The sequence below is a fragment of the Electrophorus electricus genome, chromosome 9 (genome assembly GCF_013358815.1).
Source record: "Electrophorus electricus isolate fEleEle1 chromosome 9, fEleEle1.pri, whole genome shotgun sequence".
Lineage (NCBI taxonomy): Eukaryota > Metazoa > Chordata > Actinopteri > Gymnotiformes > Gymnotidae > Electrophorus > Electrophorus electricus.
Window position 1 is genome coordinate 6,586,039 of NC_049543.1, and position 20,500 is coordinate 6,606,538.

Here is a 20,500-nt window from a genome sequence, read left to right on the forward strand (position 1 = left end):
GTTACACTGACTGTTAGAAATATTGGCTATCCCTAGTCTGGTTTCAGTAGTGGTGGGTGTTTCTCACGACCACATTGTGTGCACTGAGTTCAAACTCAAATTCAACAAATCAGAGAGACATGGCATGCTGTTCCACTTTCTGCTCACTCCCTTATAGTCTCCTTACTTCTTTGTGGGAAACAACCCGAATCTTTCCAGATATTTATCAGTGAGGGGCGGAAACATAACAATGGTGTTCTTTGCACTTTTTTTTCAGTTACAGACCCGGACGTGGACGAATGTTATTAGCCAGGTGGCGCCACTGCGTTCCCCTCACAACAGGGCACGTGTGGTGGTGATGGGTGGGTTCATATATGCCCTCGGGGGTCACCATGGCAGCTCCTGGACCAGCACGGTGGAAAGGTAGCGTGCCTAGCTGACACCTGCCACTCACAAATATTTTATTTCCTGACACAATAACTATTAACAACAGATGAAGCCCTGGGGACTTTGACATTGGCACTGTGTATTAATATAAGCAGAATTACAAAGGCAGGGTAAAATCGAAAACCATTAAGGTGAAATGTGTGAAAGATTTTGTGCAGTGAAGCAGTGTATGGTGTATGGATGAAATGAGTTCTAGAGAAATGTTTTCTACAGTCTAGCCATGGACTGTGCGCCAGTCTTTCCCAAAAAACAACAGGTTCAAGCTCAAGGGAGAGAAAGAGAGAGAGAGAAAGAGAGAAAGAGAGAGAGAGAGAGAGAGAGAGAGAGAGAGAGAGAGAGAGAGAGAGAAAACAAACAAATAAAGAACTAATGATTCACACAATCATGACGGCTGCCAAATAAGGTTACTGAATGAGAAAGTGCAGCTGGAAATGAACCATCATTCGTGCATTCTCTGATACCGTTCAGTCCCCAGGTATGACCCAGAGCTGAACGGCTGGTCTAAAGTGTCCCCCACATGCCAGCCTCACTCAGGAGCAGCTGCTGCTGTGCTGGATGGCTACCTGTACGTCCTGTGTGGGCACAGACGGACATGCCCTTTAGGTTCAGATGGGCAATGACACGTGCAGACAGCTGGCCCACTGTTGCCCAACATCTGCCCAACTGCCCTTCTCATTTTACATGAGGGAAGTAACCTTTTGCTTTGGGAGCTACACTTGAGAGTTCTGATTTACAGTTGGTTTTAAAATATGGTTTTCCATTGTTTGTGTATACTGAAATAAACTGTCTTGAATCAGTCAATAAAGGGTTGTGGTGGTTCTGCTTACGGCATGTGTCCACCCACGCAATCTACATACACACACACAATCTCATAAGTGGACCTTCCCAGAAAAGCTTAAAAATGATTCTGTTGCCATTTATTTCTGTCTGTGAGAAGGCCATCTGCAGGAAGGTCCCATGACCTCTCTCCCCTGTTTTCAGGGTTCAGACAACGCAGCTTTTCAGCAGGTCCTTAATACAACTATGCTTAAGGCATGGTTACATGGTTTTCAGTAAAATGAAAAATAGCAATGCTGAACATTAATGCCATATTGAGTCCCTATGTCTAATAAAATCATAGCACACAGTAAGCATACATGGCACAGATGAACAAATCCCCAGCATAACATTTGCAACATTTCTCCCATCCTGTGCTGTTGCGCTCTGTGGTCGAGTGCTTTGACCTGTAGCCGGGTTCATGACACCCATATGCACCCATGCGCTGCTTGCTTGTTTCGTCCTGGTCTGCCTGTATATGGCCCCGGTAGCCAGGATGAGCTGTCCCTGTACCTGGTGCTCAGCACTGTGCTAAAGTTTGAGCATGTTGATATGTACAGGTATGGCCCCGTATAGAGCCCCGGGAAGCAGTGGCCCCACATGCAACATCCGTGGTGCACCTCTCTGAGTTCCCTCACCCACATCCGAGTGGAGAAACCATGGTCTTATAGTCAGAACAGACTCTGACAATTAGAAAATAGTCTTAGGGTTAAAATAGTTACAGTTAGAAAATACACTTACAGACATAATAGAATCTTACATTTCAAATAAACTCTTACAATTAGAAAATACTCTTAAAATAGAGTGTTACACTTTTAGAGTCTTAGCCATTAGAACACTCTAACAGTGTAGTCCTGTAGTTGCAGCAGGTTCTTACAGTTAGAATATATTAATGCCGTTTGAAAAGACTTTTAATCACCAGAGGTTGAATCGTTTGGACGCACCAATTGTTCACACGATTTGTGAATACTGGGATGAAGAGAAGCTGGCTCAGAGTGGGCTGTCACCTCGAACACAGACGTTAGCCAAAGGTGGAGGCTCTGGTTCACACAGCACTGTGTCTTGCGCCCTGTCATTTTGATGACGGCTAGGTGTTGCGGATGCCGTTGGGTGGGAGGCTGCTTGCAGTGGGAGGCTGGGGTGGGACGTCTAATCTCCACACTATCGAGTCCTTTAATCCCGACACGGATACTTTGAGTATTCCTCCTATCACTTGTCATGTTTACCTCCATCCAGCCTTCTCAAGCCATTAAACCCCTCATTAATCCCTGAGCTGTCCATTGATCCATAAATCAAGCCTGTTTCTCTCTGTTCCCAGGCCCTTGGGATGCATGAAGAGCTTGTCCCCAGGAAGCCAGGGTGCTCTGGTGCAAATACATCCGAAAAAGGCCTTTTTATTATAAGTGAATATATTTGCCAAAAACTTTGGTCATATTCCACCAGCTCCATGTATATTTACCAGATATTATCTGTGGTCATTTAGTTATTGTGTGTATGCCTCTTTTTATGTAATATCAGGAGTTCAGCAGAATGCTCTATGTTCCATTATGTTTAAAAACTTCTAATATCCTGCATGTATGATAATGATGGAGAGGGAATTAGGAAATTATGTGGAAGCTGAATATTGGTCCTGAATAAAGTAGAAATGGGACACTTTTAGGATAAAATTGAATAAGATAAGGTAATAAATTATGGTTTAACATACCATATTGTGTTTTGTGTGTGCCAGAGAGAACAAGAGACAGACGGACAGAAAGACGGAGAGACCAAGAGAGACCGAGAGGTCTTAGGTGCCCACGTATGAAAATGAGTCATCAAAAACAGTCCTTGATAAAAAGAAAAAAGAAAAACGCAAATCATGTTCTTCCTGAAATGCATTGGGGAAAAAAAATGTTCTGTGTTTGCAAAGGCTAGTTTGTGGGGGAAGGGAAACTGGTGGATTTTGAAAAAGTTACTCGGCATGGGAATTTACCAAGCAAACTTTTTTTTTCCCACTCCACACTGCCCTGGATTTCCAACATGAGTGCTTTTTAACTGAATCACACTACCCACAGCTGACAACAAACCAAGTGCAGGTGTATTTCCCACAATCATATCTCACCAAAGCAGAAACCAGCTTTGATTTGTCGCTGTCTTATGACCATCTTGTATATATATTTTTTTTCTTGTGGAAAATAAATGTTGTTGCATATTGACATGGTGTGACACCGTTCTGTCTGTCTTATCTGAATGGGTGTATCTGAGAGGTGAACATTACATGGATGCTTTCCAAGACTAAGCCATCTGCCATTGTTTCATGTATTTGCCAGTCATGCAGTTAACAAGAATTTTAAAAGGCACATTACAGAGTAGAGTTTGAGTGAATAGGCCTCGCAGGAACGTTTTGAGAGTCAGCCATTGTGTACAAATAGAGAAGATTATGTTACCTTCGAATGGTGCTTAATGACTCTTGAATGACCCAAATGGGAAATGATAGCAATTCTCCTCCTGCGTTACAAGGGAGGTGTAACTGAACTCAGACAAAGCTTCTTTAAGGTTCAAGTTGCATGCACTTTTGAAAGATCCTGAAAATGCATCAGAGATACAGTAGAATTTTAAAATTAAATTCTAACCTTTAAGGATTTCTTATTGATAGGATTTCTGGAGCACCATTGAGCCCACGCTTTCTGTAAGGTCAGGCGCAAGGTACTGAACGTCTTAAGGTGATCCAGGAGATGGCGCTCTAGGGTTTGAGTGAGAGCTCCGGGCTTCGAGGACGAGGACTGGGCTCTACCTCACTCATACAGAGGTGACAGCGCAGAGACAACGCTAAAAGACCATCTTGTTTTGCGCCGTCACAGTCATTTCATTTTATGTTACAGACGCGCGTTTTTTTCTAAAGAATGACATATCTTCGACAACACTTGAGGTATTACACGCTCGTGATAATTTTCAAAACGCGCACTTCTTCCAGATTAAATAAAATTAAGCAAAAACATATATTTTAATGTTCTTAATTAATAGCGGCGTGCAATCGTATTCTGGATGCACAGTACACTCATAGCTTGGAGAAAAATAAAAAAGATGCTGAACATATTACACCAAGCGGTTGGCTTCTCTAGGGTCTCCAGCCTGGGCAACCCAGCCCTTTAATGCAACTGTTCATGGAATACGGAGCTACCAAGAGGACGTTACCACCAAAGTCCTCGGCGGACTGCTTGGCCGCGAGCGTATGTGAAAGATGAGTGGCGCTTGGTTCGCCAGCAGGACGCTTCTTTACAATGATGGGACCGCGCACTCAGTCACAGCCAGGTAGGGCATCATATGCTTGCACATCAGTAGAGTAGCAGGGGCAGTATTTATTTTACGGTAAACAAGACAACGTGTCAATTGTAAAGAAATATTAGAAATGTTAAACAGTTAAATGTATTTGCCCATTTAAAAGTCATAGCATAACAGCGTAAAATAACGCTCATTTAAGTATATATCTATCAAGTGTATCTTTTGAATTTTCGTTTAATAGACTATACAATGGTAAAAATATTTTAAAAATTTAATCAGGGTTTGTTAATAGACAAAAGTATAATATTTTCATTATGTGTCCGTGTATAACAACAGATTGTGCACGTTATAGATTTAGAAGACGAAATCGTCTATGAATGGACTGTCAGCTCATTATGAATATTGGATCATATTTGTTTAGCACTGGGGGCATTAGGGATTTCCAGGAAACGATTATGAGATCAGAATTTAATTTTGATTATATGATTTTGGACTTAACTCTACTTTTTTATTTCATTCTAAAGATTTCCCTCACAATTTCTCCATTCTTTTTAATTACTAAGGGACATTGCAAAATAATTACTGGTTTAAAGTTCAAAAATATGTTTATTTTGTTGACATGCAAATGTCATGCTATGTGATGTATGTGCTATGTCAGACTTTCTACATTCATGGCACATGTTCACGTTTCCTCCTTCATGTCGGTGTTGTTCGCAGATTTCCTTTATGGATGACTCTTCATTCACATGCCTTTTTTTCTTGCCATTGTCTGTGTCTAGCTTCAGAGCAAAAACAATCCATGCAGTGCTCTCAGCAACACACTGCACTTTTTCGACTCCTTTGCCATTAACTCCTCCCTGATTCATAGCTCTGTGCAGTTCATACACATTCACACACCTGAGGAGACTTATCAGAGAACATGATGAGAACATTTTAGATTACACAGGTCAGCTACAGTGTCACGGCGTGGCAAAATAACATGGCAACATGGCAGTCTGGCTTCCAGATTTCAGCTTTTTGGGCTTAAAGTATGGTTTAGGTTAGTTTCCTGTAAATGGCCGATTAAACAGGCTTTAAGAAAAGACCTATGATTATCAGACAGACAGGTGGTCCTTAAAAGTGTTTCTAAAGAAACACCGTACAAGAAAGAACCAGACATCCCACATGGGTGTACTTGCAGGAGACACCCAGGTTTCTATTTGAATAAGGAGATTAGGACATGTCACCCACTGCTCTTCCAACACAGTTCCACTTGAGGGATGAAAATGGACTTGTGACCTGATACCTTGAGCAGCCACATGAGAAGCCAGGTCCTTGATGAATCGCTGCTCCAATCTTACATCAAAACACGACATTATTCATTCACAAACGTAGCGGTTAACCTGCATGAACTGTATTTTCGTAGAAAGGCACGCTGATGCTAATGCTAACCATTCTGCTTTCTTCCCACTGTGGCCCAGAGGTGAGCATGATCCCACCACGTCGCTCCTCCACTCCTGGTGACAGGTACGCTCAAGTATCTTATGCTTGCGCCGGTGTGATGTTTTTTTTCCCTCCATATCCTGACCGTTTTTCTCCATGTTCTATTGTTCATGGAAGCAGAGGCATGGCTATTTCATCCAACTGTTTATAGATCCCATGTCGACATCTGTGCTTTAGTGAATGCATTTCTGAGTGTGCGCTTTTCCAATACCTTCCTTAATGAAGCTGTCACACAACACAATGGCAGGGAACATGGATGAGTAGCCGGTTTGGTGTGAATGCCGTGCCTCATATATGTCACTGTCAGCCATTACCCATTGTTGAGCTGGAACGCAGAGACCCAATGTTCATGCTGTTTGTGCACAATTTCTGATTGGTCTCTCCTGCCTGTGAATGCGCCCCAAAAGCTGAGGCTCTAGAATTGCGAAGAGTGCTCATGCATATTCGTCTGTTTTCCGCACGGTTTGACCCCCTCAGGCTATCTGTGGAGACGGCCCAGAAGAACAGTGGGGTTATACTGGACAGCTCAGCACTGAGGATGGCTGACGTGGACTCCGAGGTGCCACCCTTACCCCCGCGCTACCGCTTCCGAGACCTACTGCTGGGAGATCAGTCGTTCCAGAATGATGACAGGTAAAGAGGTGTAAGGCTTTCCTGTTCTGCTCGGGGATTTTGCTGAAGTCAGCGTTTCATGGTTCAAGCATGCCTAGAAAACTTCATACTGTCACATAGCTGACAGATGTCTTCTGCACATAACACTACTTCTCTTTAGGATGACACTACTTGTGACACACTTGTAAGCTTTTTGTTATATTTTTTGGCTTTGTCAAACTTGTTGGTGGTGCCACTCATCCAAACATGCTGAGTACAAGAATCACAAAAGGCTCCCTTAAAGTTTTCATCATAGGACATGAAAAAAGGTATCAAAATTGAGGGGGTACTTAAGCCACTGTTTACAACAAAAGCAATGTTCTCTGAAGATCTGGAAAATGGGCTCTTGTGGATCTGATTACTAACGAAATAAAGGAACTTCTCCAAACAGGAAGTAGTTTGTGCCAAAAGCAATGTCCTTACACACATATAGTGGTTTATTTTCACTATATATTTCCACTATATATTTCCAGATTCCAGTGTCCTCATACGAGAACTTGGGGTCTTATGAAGTTAAATGGAATCTGTCTTTTAATGCGATTTTAGTGCCTGCATTCCTAATAGCGGCAATGCTTCCCACAGTGTGTGACATGACCATCGTGCAGACTGAGGGAGCTGTCTCCTGCCCTGGTACTGAAATGTGTGTTTGTGTTAGAGAGGGAGGGTGCAGGCGGAAGAGGTTGAAAGGCAGTAAAGCTGAATAGAATAGCATTCATATGTACCGCTAGTGACTTTCCTAAATGACTCAATTCTTTGTGCTGGATTCAAGGCCATAGCATTCTGTCAGTGCTGGAGGAACTAAAGCCTCCTTTTCTTTTTTAGTTAAATGCCTCATAGCTGTTGCATAGGATTACTTCGAAAAACAATGAATTCCAACTAACATTTGGGGCTTGCTATGAAAGGGATTTGCTGTGTTTTGCTCTGAAAGCTCTGTCACCTCTCGACTTTCATAAACTTTAAATTGGATTACAAATGCCTTCGTTAATGTAAATTTAGATGGTTGCTGTCACATAGCTTTGAAATCCCTTGGAAATATAAGCTGGGGAATCTTTGACTATTGTAACATATAATGATGTTCCTTTTTTCTGTTTCAGTACCGCTGTTATTATCCTTCTTACAATATAAAACTACAATTTTATAAAAATTTACAATATCAGAATATTCCTGCTTTAGATCGAATTTTAACATCCACACCAAGTCGCTCTGTTAGTTGGGTATTTGCCTTCATACTAAACAACTATGTGAACTGAGAACAAATATTAAACTACTTGAGATTTCATGCTGGTAAGGACAAAACATTCAAACACAGAAGCTTATGTCGGTGCCTCCATAATCAACCAGTGCCACAGTTACCCACAATATATGCTTCACTGTCAAATATGGGCTTATATAGAGTGTACGTTGTTAAGGTATTTATGAGTCCTTCTCCTTACCACTAAATCAGTGTGGTTGAAGGTGGGTAGAAATAGCACGGATCCTCCACTACTGTGTATGTCACGTGGCCGCATTCAAGAAGAGGATGTTTCAGTTAGCAGATTTTAAATGGAACCTATGGTTATATCCGCTATGGCGCATAAATAAGGTGCTCTGTCTTAGTCTGGCTGATATGGCCTAGAAAGTGAAGGTTAGGTTTTCTCTCTAGAGATATGGGCCACTTTAAATCTGTGCACAGGCAGGAATCTATCTGAGAGAGGCGAAGGGAGATCTCAAATTAAATGTAAAATTGCTGTACACTCATGTTGCAAATTCACTGGAATATGACATGCAAGAACATTTTTAGAGTAATCGCCTTGAGGAATGTGGAGTCAGAGTGAACAAAATTATGTTTGTATAATGATGCATAAATGCCTGTGTGTGTGTGTGTGTGTGTGTGTGTGTGTGTGTGTGTGTGTGTGTGTAAGCAAGAGGAGGCTGGATGTAAGGGTGGACTTGCTTTACCAAGAAACAGGGTCAAAACAAACAGGTTGGACAAATGCAAAGTTATAGTATGCAGATACATACACTAAAACAGAAAATGGGTTGGTGAGGTCTCATCAGGCATAATCAGGAACACTGAATGGGGAAAATCAAGGAATCAGGAACATAACTAGGTATTTCTAATAAACCACAAGCAAGACAGGCAATGACAAAGACCAGATGCGACATAGGTTGTGACGACATAGGTAACAACACACATATGATATCAAGGGGGAAGTACTGGGGTGGAGTTGAACAGACTACCAGTCAGGAAAGGACTAGTTGTGTGTATGCAGACATCAATAGTTCATTAGGTGGTGTGATTAAGGTTGGTCATTATTTTCTTAGTTTATGAAGAGATATTTAACGATTGTAATGGTAATATTTGACTAAGACCTTCCTCAGTCAGGTTCCTAACATCAGAAATATTCATGTGATGATATGTGTGCTTATTTTGCACTAATACCCATAATCACACAAAAGTGGAAACTAAATTAGATATGAGCTGAATATAATTTGAATGGACGTTTGAACTAGGCTGATACTTAATAGTTCTTTTATTCTCATTCGATCTATTTTATGAAGATCACATGAGTCATTTTTTAAAGTTTTTGGAGTGCAGAGTTTAGAGGCTCCATCTTTCTCTGCTTTGAGTGGGTGTACAGAGAGGGAATCTCCAAATGTTACTGCCATTATGCCAAAGGGTGTGTTTGTGTGTGTGTGTGTGTGTGTGTGTGTGTGTATGTGTGAGAGTTAAAGAGGTGAGAGATGCCTGACTTTATGTATTCACGGGGGGGGGGGGGGGGGCTGTGGTGTCAGTGCAGTTTGTGCACTGTGATTATCTCCAAGGACATGAAGTTCGAGGTCTTTCTGTCTCTCTTGCGATATCTTGCTCTCTCTTGTTCTCACTCCATTTATATAAGGTTTGTGTGTTTGTGTGTGCCTCTGTGCTCTGTGCTCTGTGTGTGTGTGTGTGTGTCTGCATGTGAACGTATGTGTAGGTATGTGTGTTTATGTGTGTGTGTGTGTGTGTGTGTGTGTGTGTGTGTGTGTGTTTGTGTGTGCCTCTGTGCTCTGTGCTCTGTGTGTGTGTGTGTGTGTGTGTCTGCATGTGAACGTATGTGTAGGTATGTGTGTTTATGTGTGTGTGTGTGTGTGTGTGTGTGTGTGTGTTTGTGTGTGGGAGTTGGAGAGCCACACAGCTGATGAGTGGAAAGGGGAAATTGCTCATGAAACACAATCCATTACATGAGTAGCTTTTTGAGGTTTATACATTATTTAAAAGTCAGTGGGACATTATTCCACCAAATCCTGTAAATCTCTTTTTACCATAAAAGTATTCATATTTAACCTGTGCACAAGATTTGAAACCCACCAGACTTATGGCAGAAATTCCATGGCAAAGACAAAAGCTAAATGGATTTTGTTTGTATTTGGGCCATTCTGTCTTAATAAGGTTAACGTTAACGGTTATGAGTTACAGTTTACAGTAAGGTTAGAGTTACCAGACTGAAATAATTAGTTTACTTATCAAAGGAGTGTGTTTTGTGCGTGTCACACTTATGAAATACTTATAGGAAATTGTAAAACAATTTTAATAATAAAATAGCTCAAATATGGCATATTAAAATTTTATACTTTGGAGAAACTGAAAATATAAAGAATCCAATAACTGAACCCAGAAGCTGCAGAAGCGCCAACTATGTGAATTAATGGCTGATGGTGGTGGAGAACATATGTGATTGTGTGGAGACACTAGATAGATTGCTGCACCCAGCCCTCCTGCACATTCTCCTGCACATTCGAACATGACCCTAATAGAATACTGCGAGCAGCAGGACTGTGCTCTGTGTGCTTGAACCATGCCATAGCCTCAAAGAAGCAGAAAAATCAATTGGATAATCATGTCAGTCTTGTCATTTTTAAGGCTCGCTCCTGGTGTTTGTTCTCGTTATCTGTGCTTGCATTTGTCTAGAGTCACTTGTCCCTGAAAGCAGTGAACCTTTTTCAGAGTTATGACCGGTGAAAGTCACATTCTTAATCATGGCCATATTTGTTCGCTCCTGTTATACAAATGTACGCATGTCATGAGGTGTTTAGATCTCCTGCACGCGTGAACTGAGAGGTGTTTCGATCTCATCTCCTGCATGCATGAGCTGAGAGGTGTTTAGGTCTCATCTCCTACATGCATGAGCTGAGAGCTGTTTAGGTCTCATCTCCTGCATGCGTGAGTTGAGAGGTGTTTCGATCTCATCTCCTGCCTCCGTGAACCGGGAGGCATTTAGATCTCATCTCCTGCTTGCGTGAACCGGGAGGCATTTAGATCTCCTCTCTTGCCTGCCTGAGCCGGGAGGTGTTTAATGAGCCTGTCTGAATGCATGTGATTGCTGATGGGGGCTGAGTGGTCTGTTCACTGTGCTGGGGCACTTTCGGCCGCTCGTCATCCACTGCAGTCTAGACTAAAGGCCAGATTAGTCACTGATGTACTGTACAGTGAGTGGGTGAGTGGAGATGCCTGCTGTCAGAGCAAAAAAAAGGAAAAATGAAAGAAAATCCATCTGCTGCAGACGCACTGGCTATGGCAAGATTGTGTAACATGGATTTAAATGAATCCATCGGTGCTGATCCCAGCTCTTCCCAGGATCCATCCCAGGCTGTCTTACCTCAGACCAGTCTTAATTATCTTTGGGCAGTGTCGGAAGATTTTAAAACTGACCAAGGTTTGGATATGCTTGGATATGCCCTTTTCACCACAGCTGGCTTAGAACTGTCTCACTTTAACTTGCTGTAATGAAATGGAATGTAAAGAATGTAATCTTACCCCTTTAAAACCTTCAGCAGCATGTTTTGGGTTTTGTGCAATAGGGTTAAGTTTATTTGAATGGTGCCTTTTAATGTTATACTTTTGATGACATGTATGACTTGACAACTTACTCCACAAGAAATTTCTTTGCAAATCAGCCTTTGAGCATTGTGAATCAAGCCCTGCCTTGACAATTAAATTAGCTGACATTGTTGAAGTCCCTGCTGTCGGGTGTAATAAGCTGCTTAATGAAGGCAGAGAGAGATATTGTGTGTGTGTGTGTGTGTGTGTGTGTGTGTGTGTGTGTGTGTGTGTGTGTGTGTGTGTGTGTGTGTGTAAATGCGTCACAGTGCTCGGCACAGTGTGAAAAAATGGTGTCTCGGGGTTAGATGGGAGAGAGCAGAGGAGTGCAGGTGGCGATTCAGTTCTCTAATTAGACTGAACAGTATCAAAGGAAATCTTATGAAGACTCTCCCACTTTGCCCTAAATGGTGTTTGTAATACTTGTAAGTGTTTGTGGCTGAATGCATCAGGGGCTATTAGAAGTAATTGGCTGATGTGTTTGGTCCAAAAGCATTTACATATAATTTACATTTGCCTAGATTTTTTGTGGAACTGCATTTACATGATTTTCTTTTGAACACCCACATTTAATACCGTATCAGTCTGTATATAAGCAGTTTATTTCAGGTGTAATTCTCTTAAAGCACTACAACAGGTTAATCAGAAGGTGCAGAATGTATAAAATTACAGCAAAGCCCCCACCAAAGTTGAGAACTTGTGTACTGTACATCATCATGAGAATGCTAAAAACAGAGAATTATAATTCCTTTTTAAATAATCGAATTTCAGATCCATTTATGCACAAGGGACAGTCCAGATCATCAGCATACAGATCCACTCCCCAATCCCTCGCCTCATAACCATGGAAAACAAAAACTTCTTTTAGCGGAAACATCATGCGGAAATTTTAGGGCCCTCATGATAATTGCTTGACAATTCCGAGCCAAGCGATTCCATGCAAAATAATTAGCTGCAATCACACCACTGTTTTTTTGCTCTGCTTCAGCGTGTGCATCATAGTTTCTTTAAAAAACAACCTGGATCAGTGACTTTGTTTTGGGGGCCTGATCAAATCTTTGCTGTGACTTTGGTTGCAGTGAGGGAAGATTTCTGTCAACGAATAAGTGACCAAGCCATTGGCACAGATGATTTTTACTAGGTGATAATTGCACCAATTTGCTTCTTTTAAGTAAATTGTAACATTGACCACCCCCCCCCCCCCCCCCCCCCATAAGGGAAAAAAAATAAATGTTTGTAGTTTGTGTTGGCCAGTCTTCTTGCTTTATAGCCATCCTGCATATTAGGTTAAGCAAAAAAAATTGCATCCGGTTATTTTACCCTAATCAAGTAGCCAGTGTTTGCAGTGACTCTTAGCATGCGTGGGCAGTTGGGCCATAGACCCACTCAGTGACGGTGCTGTCCCCTGCTGTTTGATGTTTTGTAAGGGTTTCGGTGTTGCTAGGCATGCTGTAAAGAGTGAGATTTATTTAGGCATTATATCTAAGGCTTGAAAGGTTCTGACAAGGGTTCTGGCATCAGCCTGTTAAATATTTAAATCACTCTTTACTTGAGTGTCAAGTGCCGTATGCATTACATGCATTCCCTGTAGTCCCAATAAAAGGATACACTGTTTCCTTGACTTTTCATTTGCATACTAATCATGAATAATAATGCATGGTGATTTCTGTAGCAGTTTTAAGGCTTAATCTCAAGGGCAGGTGCTTATGTAAGGTAGGTAGGTAGTAGGATAGGTAGGTTATTATGGACTCCAGTTTTAGAAGTTGCTTGGGTACTCCCAGAGTAGAATGCAAATCAGAAAAGATCAGGGAAGGGTTTTCCAAAGGCTTTGTAAAACAAAGGTCATCTTGGTGGTAGAGGAAGCATTACACTGAACACACACACTCTCTCTCGCTCTCCCTCTCTCTCAAGACGATCTTAATACGATGATGATGAGTTTGGAAAACTGGACCCAGTGGTCCCAAATTGACTTAACCCCCACTGGGAATTTCAAATCAGACGCAGTGCTCGCTTACATTCGGAAGCAGCAAAGCTCTTTACACTGAAGGTTTGCGCACAGCCTGAGACGGCCACGAAAGAATGGCGCGCGAGCGCATGACAGGCGAATCGTCGCGTCTCACCGGAGCCTTTGCTGCCGGCCTCAGCAGCGCGTGCCTCAAAAGGCAGTGGCGGCCGGCGATGCGGCTGGCTGCGCTCGGTGCCGCGAGACTGTTCTAATGCGGAGCGACAGCAGCGCGCTTCCGCGGCTCTCCACTTCCATCTGCCGTTTTCAGTGGAGAAGTGAAGCGTGACTCCTGAACGAGGCAAGGGCGTTCTCACGCTTTCCTACGAGCCTGTCCACTTACGAGCAGATGTGAGAGATGCTGAGCTTGGGGTGTTTCTGCCCTTCTCTTTAGGTTTCTGGTGTGGTGCTGATATAGACTTTATTAGTATAGCATGCAGCGCACGGTTGGAGTTAAGCTTATTCAGGTTCATGTGACATTAGAAATGCTTAGATTAGTTTTATATATATATATATATATATATATATATATATATATATATATATATATATATATATATATATATATATATATATATATGTATAATCAAAGTATTTTTAATATAGATAGATAGATAGATAGATAGATAGATAGATAGATAGATAGATAGATAGATAGATAGATAGATGCTATTTGCAAATGTTATGATTATATGCACACTGCAAATTCTTCCTAAATTGTTCATTGTAATTATTTTTATTTTGCCTTATATTATTTCATACAGTCATTAATGCTGATGTCATTTTCATACTGACTACGGATTACAAGGAGCACAGATGTCTTTCCTTAGACCATTGTTTTCTAATCACAGCAAAAATACAAATGTTCTTTTTGACGGATATCATAAGGGGGCTTTGCAAGCGGGTTTTATCCTTAGGCGTAAATATCGTATCTGCCACTAGGGGTCACTGTGTAGTCTTTCTACTGGATCAGAGGTCTGTTCACGTTGTCGGTTACGTAACAACTACATTCACAGGAGATATTGACTGTATCATTGATACTGTTTACATCCTTGCTTACTCTCAAGTAGGCTACAGAAACATTTGAAGATGCACATCTTTTGAATGATTTTCAAGCATATCTTAACTGTACAACAAATTACAACTGGTTTATTCTCCAGTGACCTGTATTCTTTATATAGGTTTGTTGGTGCAAGTATTTTTTTTCTGTTAACATATAAAATAACTAAATAAACATCATAATCGTATAAAATAAATAAATAAACCCCACATTTCACAGTAGAAGACTTCTTTATCGTTCTGTGATGTTCGTAAAAATTATTTAGACCTACTTAGTTTAAATCTTCATCTTAGATTGAATGAGAATCCCCACTGACTATATTATAATAATATATAATGCTTAAAACTTGTATGATGAATTGCTAGGACATGGACTCTCATTATCACCCTTTGATTAGCCTAACAGAGATCGATAGCAAAATGTGGGCTGCTAGTATCCTATGTGACCTGTGTTTGTGGGGGTGCAGCAGACACCCAGTCCGGACTGTTGCCCCAATCACTAATCAGGAGGCCACTCCATAATCCCAGGTTTTGTTTCATCTTTGGAGAAAAGACCTTTCCGCCGCTTCTTAACCCATAATATGATTACAGTTACACAAAATGGATTTCACACCTGAGGTGGAGAGCCTTTAGGCTTAGCATGTACTGTGCTACAATACTATTAAACCACATGAGAAATATGTTTGAGGCTTAATTCTTGTATACAAGAAGTATAAGTAATTGTTGCAGTAACACGATCAGTTTCTTGTGCTGACTCACATGAAGCCCTCAGCTAGCTACTCTGAGTTTGATCTCGGAGCCACTGTCTCATGTACTGGCTGAGCTAATTAACTGATGTCTAATGTGAACAGTACTATAAATGATCATCCCCCGATGCATTTATCATGTTTTAAACATAGCCAATACTTTTTAAGTATTAATATCAAGCATATACACCTGCAGATAAAGTACACTTTAAAATACATTCTATGTATTTTCCTTCATTGGTAGTGTATTATTATTGTGTACTTTTTCTGCAGATGTAGTGTCTAAGACAAAACAGTATTGTTTGCTCATAATTTAATTGGCTGGAAAAAAAAACAGCTCTTAATTTTGTAACTGCTTTTAGTGAATACGCCACTGGTGCAAACAAATGCTCACCCAGGTGTCTGTTTTACAAGATAAGAACTTGTCAGGTTGTTGGGAGTTGTCGCAGACCCTTAACCATTTGCCCAAAGATGCAGGATATCAGAGTTAGAGATTAAAATTAATGTAATAAAAGTTGGCTTTGCTCACGACACCTTTATAGTGCAGTTTGTAAAATGACATTCTAATACAGACTTTGCTGCGTGTATTGATGAATATAATGTTCTAATTTATTACGCATGACAAAAGAAGAGGACAAGCCAAATTTTAAAATTGAATTAATTAAAAATTCAGAACAAATGGTTCTGAAGCTTCCCTCAGGATCGGGTCTTGCGCAGTAAGCGCCTTGCACAGACCAAATGGAGCGCTAACACAACAACCGCTTCAGTATCAACCCATGGTCTTTTCACCTCCCCCAGTCGCGCTGGGCTTCATGACTCAATAAAGGAGCGAGAAATAAGCATTGCTCTTGCCGCAAATGTGTTCACTCCTTATGTGTTGCTCATGGTAGCAAGTGTACCATGCGTGCGCGTTGACAGGTTGGATTGCAACCCCGCTATTTCTCAGCTGGCGACAACTTGGACACCGGGGGAATGGCAGGTGCCAAGCGGACAGAATCACCGTCCGAAATCGACCCTGACGTGAAGACAGAGACGAGGAAATCCACAGACCAGACTTGGCTTAATTCGGCGATGCCAGTCCAAGCGATGGGTTCAATTGGGAGCGATGCTGGCCAAAGGTACCGCAGTCCCGTTTCAACCAGCATGTGTTGGAGGACTAGCTGCAGCATCCTCCAATGCGCGCCAGGCTCCCTCAGCTCACGACATGCACCTGATTGTATAGCCTTGCCTTAAGTCCATACTCGAGGGTTTCGTTTATTAATTTAACATCACTAAAATCAGCCTTTCGCGTTCGTTATTAAAATTTTATCGCATATACAAAGCGCATGCACAAGCTGTCAGTAAATCGATTTAATTAAATACGTTGCCGTGACTAGAACGACTTTTTATGATTTTATCGATGCGTTTGTGGTGTGCATTTTTGACTATATTCTGCAAGATAATCTAAGGGCGAAAACAAAGGTGTATCGGAATATCATGTCTACTGAAATATTTTGACAGCAGTCAACAATGGTTAAATTCTGTGTTTCAAAGACGAACGTTGAACGTATTATTCCAAAAAAGGTGCTGCGGCATTTTCAATACAAGTGCACTGCACCAGTTTCGAATTTGATTGGAAAAGTCTATATTTCTTTTCTCAAGTATCCCCCGTTTACATTACAGGAGAAAACCTAATGAATAATGTAATAATGTAGCTTTAAAGTTATGACGTATATGTAAAAAAAAAAAAGCTCTTCGGGTCTGATTTCTTATTTGGCAGTCAAATAAGATGCTTGCAGACTATTAAATTGTTTCCCTAGAGAGAAAGGACACTTTAGTCTTTGCCTGTCACAGAACTCACCATCAATAATCACTTTGTGATTGATAAATAACTAATTTTATCAACTTAATTTCCCATTGCATATCACATTTCATTCGCAGTTATTGCACTATTTGGTCATGGTTTTGTAATCTCTGAAAGCATCTCTACCCAAAGTCACCAGGGGGCAATCATATGTCCTATTTTTTGAACTACTCTATCAGAAGAGTAATTTTATATATTCTTTTACATGCTGTACATAATATGTTAATTGGCTATGCAATGTAACATTTGATAAGCTTGATAACCATTACTGCCCCAGCTGATCATTCTTGGCTTCTCACTCTCGCTGTGCTGGATTCATACAGCAGTACTTTCACCTCTGTGTGCTTCTTTATCTTGCCTGCTTATAGCCTGTCTTAAGACACCTGAAGTGATATTTGAAAACATGACAAATTGCTGTGGCATGTGGGTGTTTGCTTCGATAGTTTACTGGAAAACCCAAAACTGAAAACTGAAACTGGAGGTTTCCTGAGGAAGTCGTAGATGCTCGTGTTTTACCTGTTCAGAGAGTAGATGCACTGACCTATAAACAATCTGCTGTTAATACTACAAGAGTTCCCTTGATGCTGACTTATCATTCTATAAATAAAACAGTAGCTGATATTATACTTAAACACTTCAGAATGCTCCAAGATGATGCAGCCCTTTTTAAGGATCCTCCACTAATCTCCTACAGATGAGAGAAAAACTTAAAAGACATGCTCATCAAGATATAAATGACCATTCAAACATTGGCTGTGGTACTGTAGCCTGCAACCACTCTAGATGTGCTACATGTAAATATATTAACCCAGTCACTAAAATAACTGGTACAAAAGGTTCACTTGTAATCACCGATTCCTCCTCATGCAGGAGTTGTATACTGTATTACTTGTAAAAATGTAATCAGCTTTATATTGGAGAAACCAAGGGAAGGCTTGCTCGTTGGTTTGTTGAACACCTTTGGACCATCAGAATTAAGGATTTGTCTTTTTCAGTGGCAAGGCATTTTAATACATATGGACCATGCATTAATGACATATCTGTTTGTATTGCCAGATGTTACTATGGTAGCAATGAAATTAGGAAAGTTAAAGAACTCATCTACATTCTTGGAACTTTAGAACCCCATGCAATGGACGTTGATTTAACGTTCTACTTTTTCATATAAACTCTCTCTCTCTCTCTCTCTCTCTCTCTCTCTCTCTCTCTCTCTCTCTCTCTCTCTCTCTATATATATATATATATATATATATATATATATATATATATACACACACACACACACACACACACACACATACATACACATACATACACACACACACACACACACACACACACACACACACACACACACACACACTTTTCCTTATACTCGGTCACATTCCTCACAGCAAAGTACTGAACAATCCTATTCGCCTGGACCCTCCAGCAACACTGCAGATGGGGCAGTAGTTCACAGGATTTCAGTGGCACTCACCTTCAGTGGGGGAGAAATCCAAAGAGCATATAATCATTTGTTAGGTCCTAGGATGCACAAGATGATTCATTCAACTATCTATCTCACTTTTGGCTGTATTTCCAATGCAAAATTAATGATACTGTTTGGAGTTATGTACTCAGCAGGAGTTTCTAAATGAGACATATTCTCTTGGAAGGGCTGAAATACAAGTAAGAGTCTAAAGTGAATGTCTTATTTACAAGGTGAATGAGTGAGTAAAAGAGGTCTTAGGCAGCTTGTTAGGACTGTGACAGTATTTAGGTATGTCTTTGGGGTTTGGCACAGAGGTACGGAAGGGGGAGGGTTGTTGTTTGCTGTAATAAGATGTACCTGACACCTCATTAACATTCAGTGTAGAACCCAGTTTTGGATTTTACTGGTAGTCCCTAACAGCAAGATGGTAGGACCCCTGGAGGAGTGAGGAAAATGCACTTATATCTAGACACATCCAGATTCCTAGCCTCTGAAATCAAGTTTACTCTCAGGATGATCTGATATACTTTGTGTCTTAGTATGTACACTGAACTGTATGGCCACAGATTATTAAAAGCGACGTACTCTACATTTACTGTATGGAGCCCAATTTATGTGAGTGGTGAATGTTCTGCCATAGTATCCTCCACTCGGTCTGCTAGGGACAGACTCGCTTGCACATTGTTGGCAGGTACCTTGCTTCTGCATTTTTTGAATATAACACTAGCTGTCAATAGTTTCACCTGCCACAAGGGCTTTTCTCCATGCACTCTGTGCAACTACTCAGATGCTTTAGTAGGTTCTTTTAGACTGAAAGCATTTATCTGTGCTTAACTGTCATTATTCAGGAGCTTTAGGCTATGTTTAATCCAAGACAGTCGAGGAATTATTTAATTGCAGTGTGGCATTGTAAGATTGTGAGGTCTCCCTGTCCTGCGAATCCTCTAGAATGCTGTTTAAAGCTTCTGTTGTCTGTAGAGCTCCAGATTCCTAGCCTCTTCCTAGCTCAGGCCACTTCTAGCTGATTGGTCTAAAGTGACTTGCCTGCAGGAGCTCTACCAGGGCTTCATACCGCTTAATGCCTCAGTGCATGCTATCAGCTCCCCTAATCACAGACCACAGTGAAGAACAACAGGAAGCCATACTACTGAGGCTGCTGGGAAAAGCACCAGTCAGGAGGCTTCTAAGAACTGTTACATGTAAATCTGCCCTTTTTTTCTTAATAGATAAATAAACCAGGCTTAGTAGGAAAGCAAACAAAAACACAACAAGAAAAGTGTACTGTGTCCAGTGTACTATGAGAAACACTGAAACGTGAAATGCCCCCTAAACAGAACTGGATTGGGTTTCCGAAAACCAGCAAAACACAGAGGTCATCTTTAAATGGTAATACGAGTATTACACAGAATACTGTCTCTCTCATTTAGGATGATCTGAACTAGGGTGCCCATGTTTTGTTTTTCAAAAAAGAGGGCCAGATTGGGATGGGGGGCAGCTAGGACACATATACATAACCACTTTTAAAAAATGCATTTATTAAAAACTTTAGACACTTTTCAATAGTTCTGATATACCCCAGTATACTTTCCTAAAGATCACTCTGTTTTAGATATGAAAATGCCATTTTTACAAGGCAGATATACAATCCACATGTGGGAATCTAGTCTAATAAAGATTTCCACACAAACTCTGGTCACTTCACATCCTAAAAAAAATCATTAAACTGGCGTGTAGGTGGTGGGGCATGAGCGTAAGGAAACTGATTTATGCCAAATTATTTTGTCACATGGTCATAGACGAAACATCGCAAACATAAATAAATAAAAAATGAGTGCAACGCTCAGAGCATCACTATCAGCTCTGTGTTTGGCATACCTTCTGCTATGTCCTTCAGATTTAT

The 20,500-nt window shown here is 41.0% G+C and overlaps 1 protein-coding gene across 11 annotated transcripts in view; it reads left to right on the forward strand.

The window, feature by feature from the left end:
* The first annotated feature begins 4,089 nt into the window (after nucleotides 1-4,089).
* Nucleotides 4,090-20,500, forward strand: part of si:dkey-21e5.1 (potassium channel subfamily T member 1) — a 49,018-nt gene continuing 32,607 nt past the window's right edge. For 8 of the 11 annotated variants that reach the window (XM_035530186.1, XM_035530187.1, XM_035530188.1 and 5 more), the window contains exons 1-3: nucleotides 4,090-4,533; nucleotides 5,964-6,009; nucleotides 6,463-6,618. In XM_035530186.1, the coding sequence (XP_035386079.1) occupies nucleotides 4,503-4,533; nucleotides 5,964-6,009; nucleotides 6,463-6,618 (233 nt within the window). In that variant the 5' untranslated portion in view covers nucleotides 4,090-4,502. Of the gene's footprint in view, nucleotides 4,534-5,963; nucleotides 6,010-6,462; nucleotides 6,619-16,037; nucleotides 16,402-20,500 lie in introns of those variants that run through there. The other 3 variants (XM_035530189.1, XM_035530196.1, XM_035530193.1) reach the window with 1 other exon arrangement.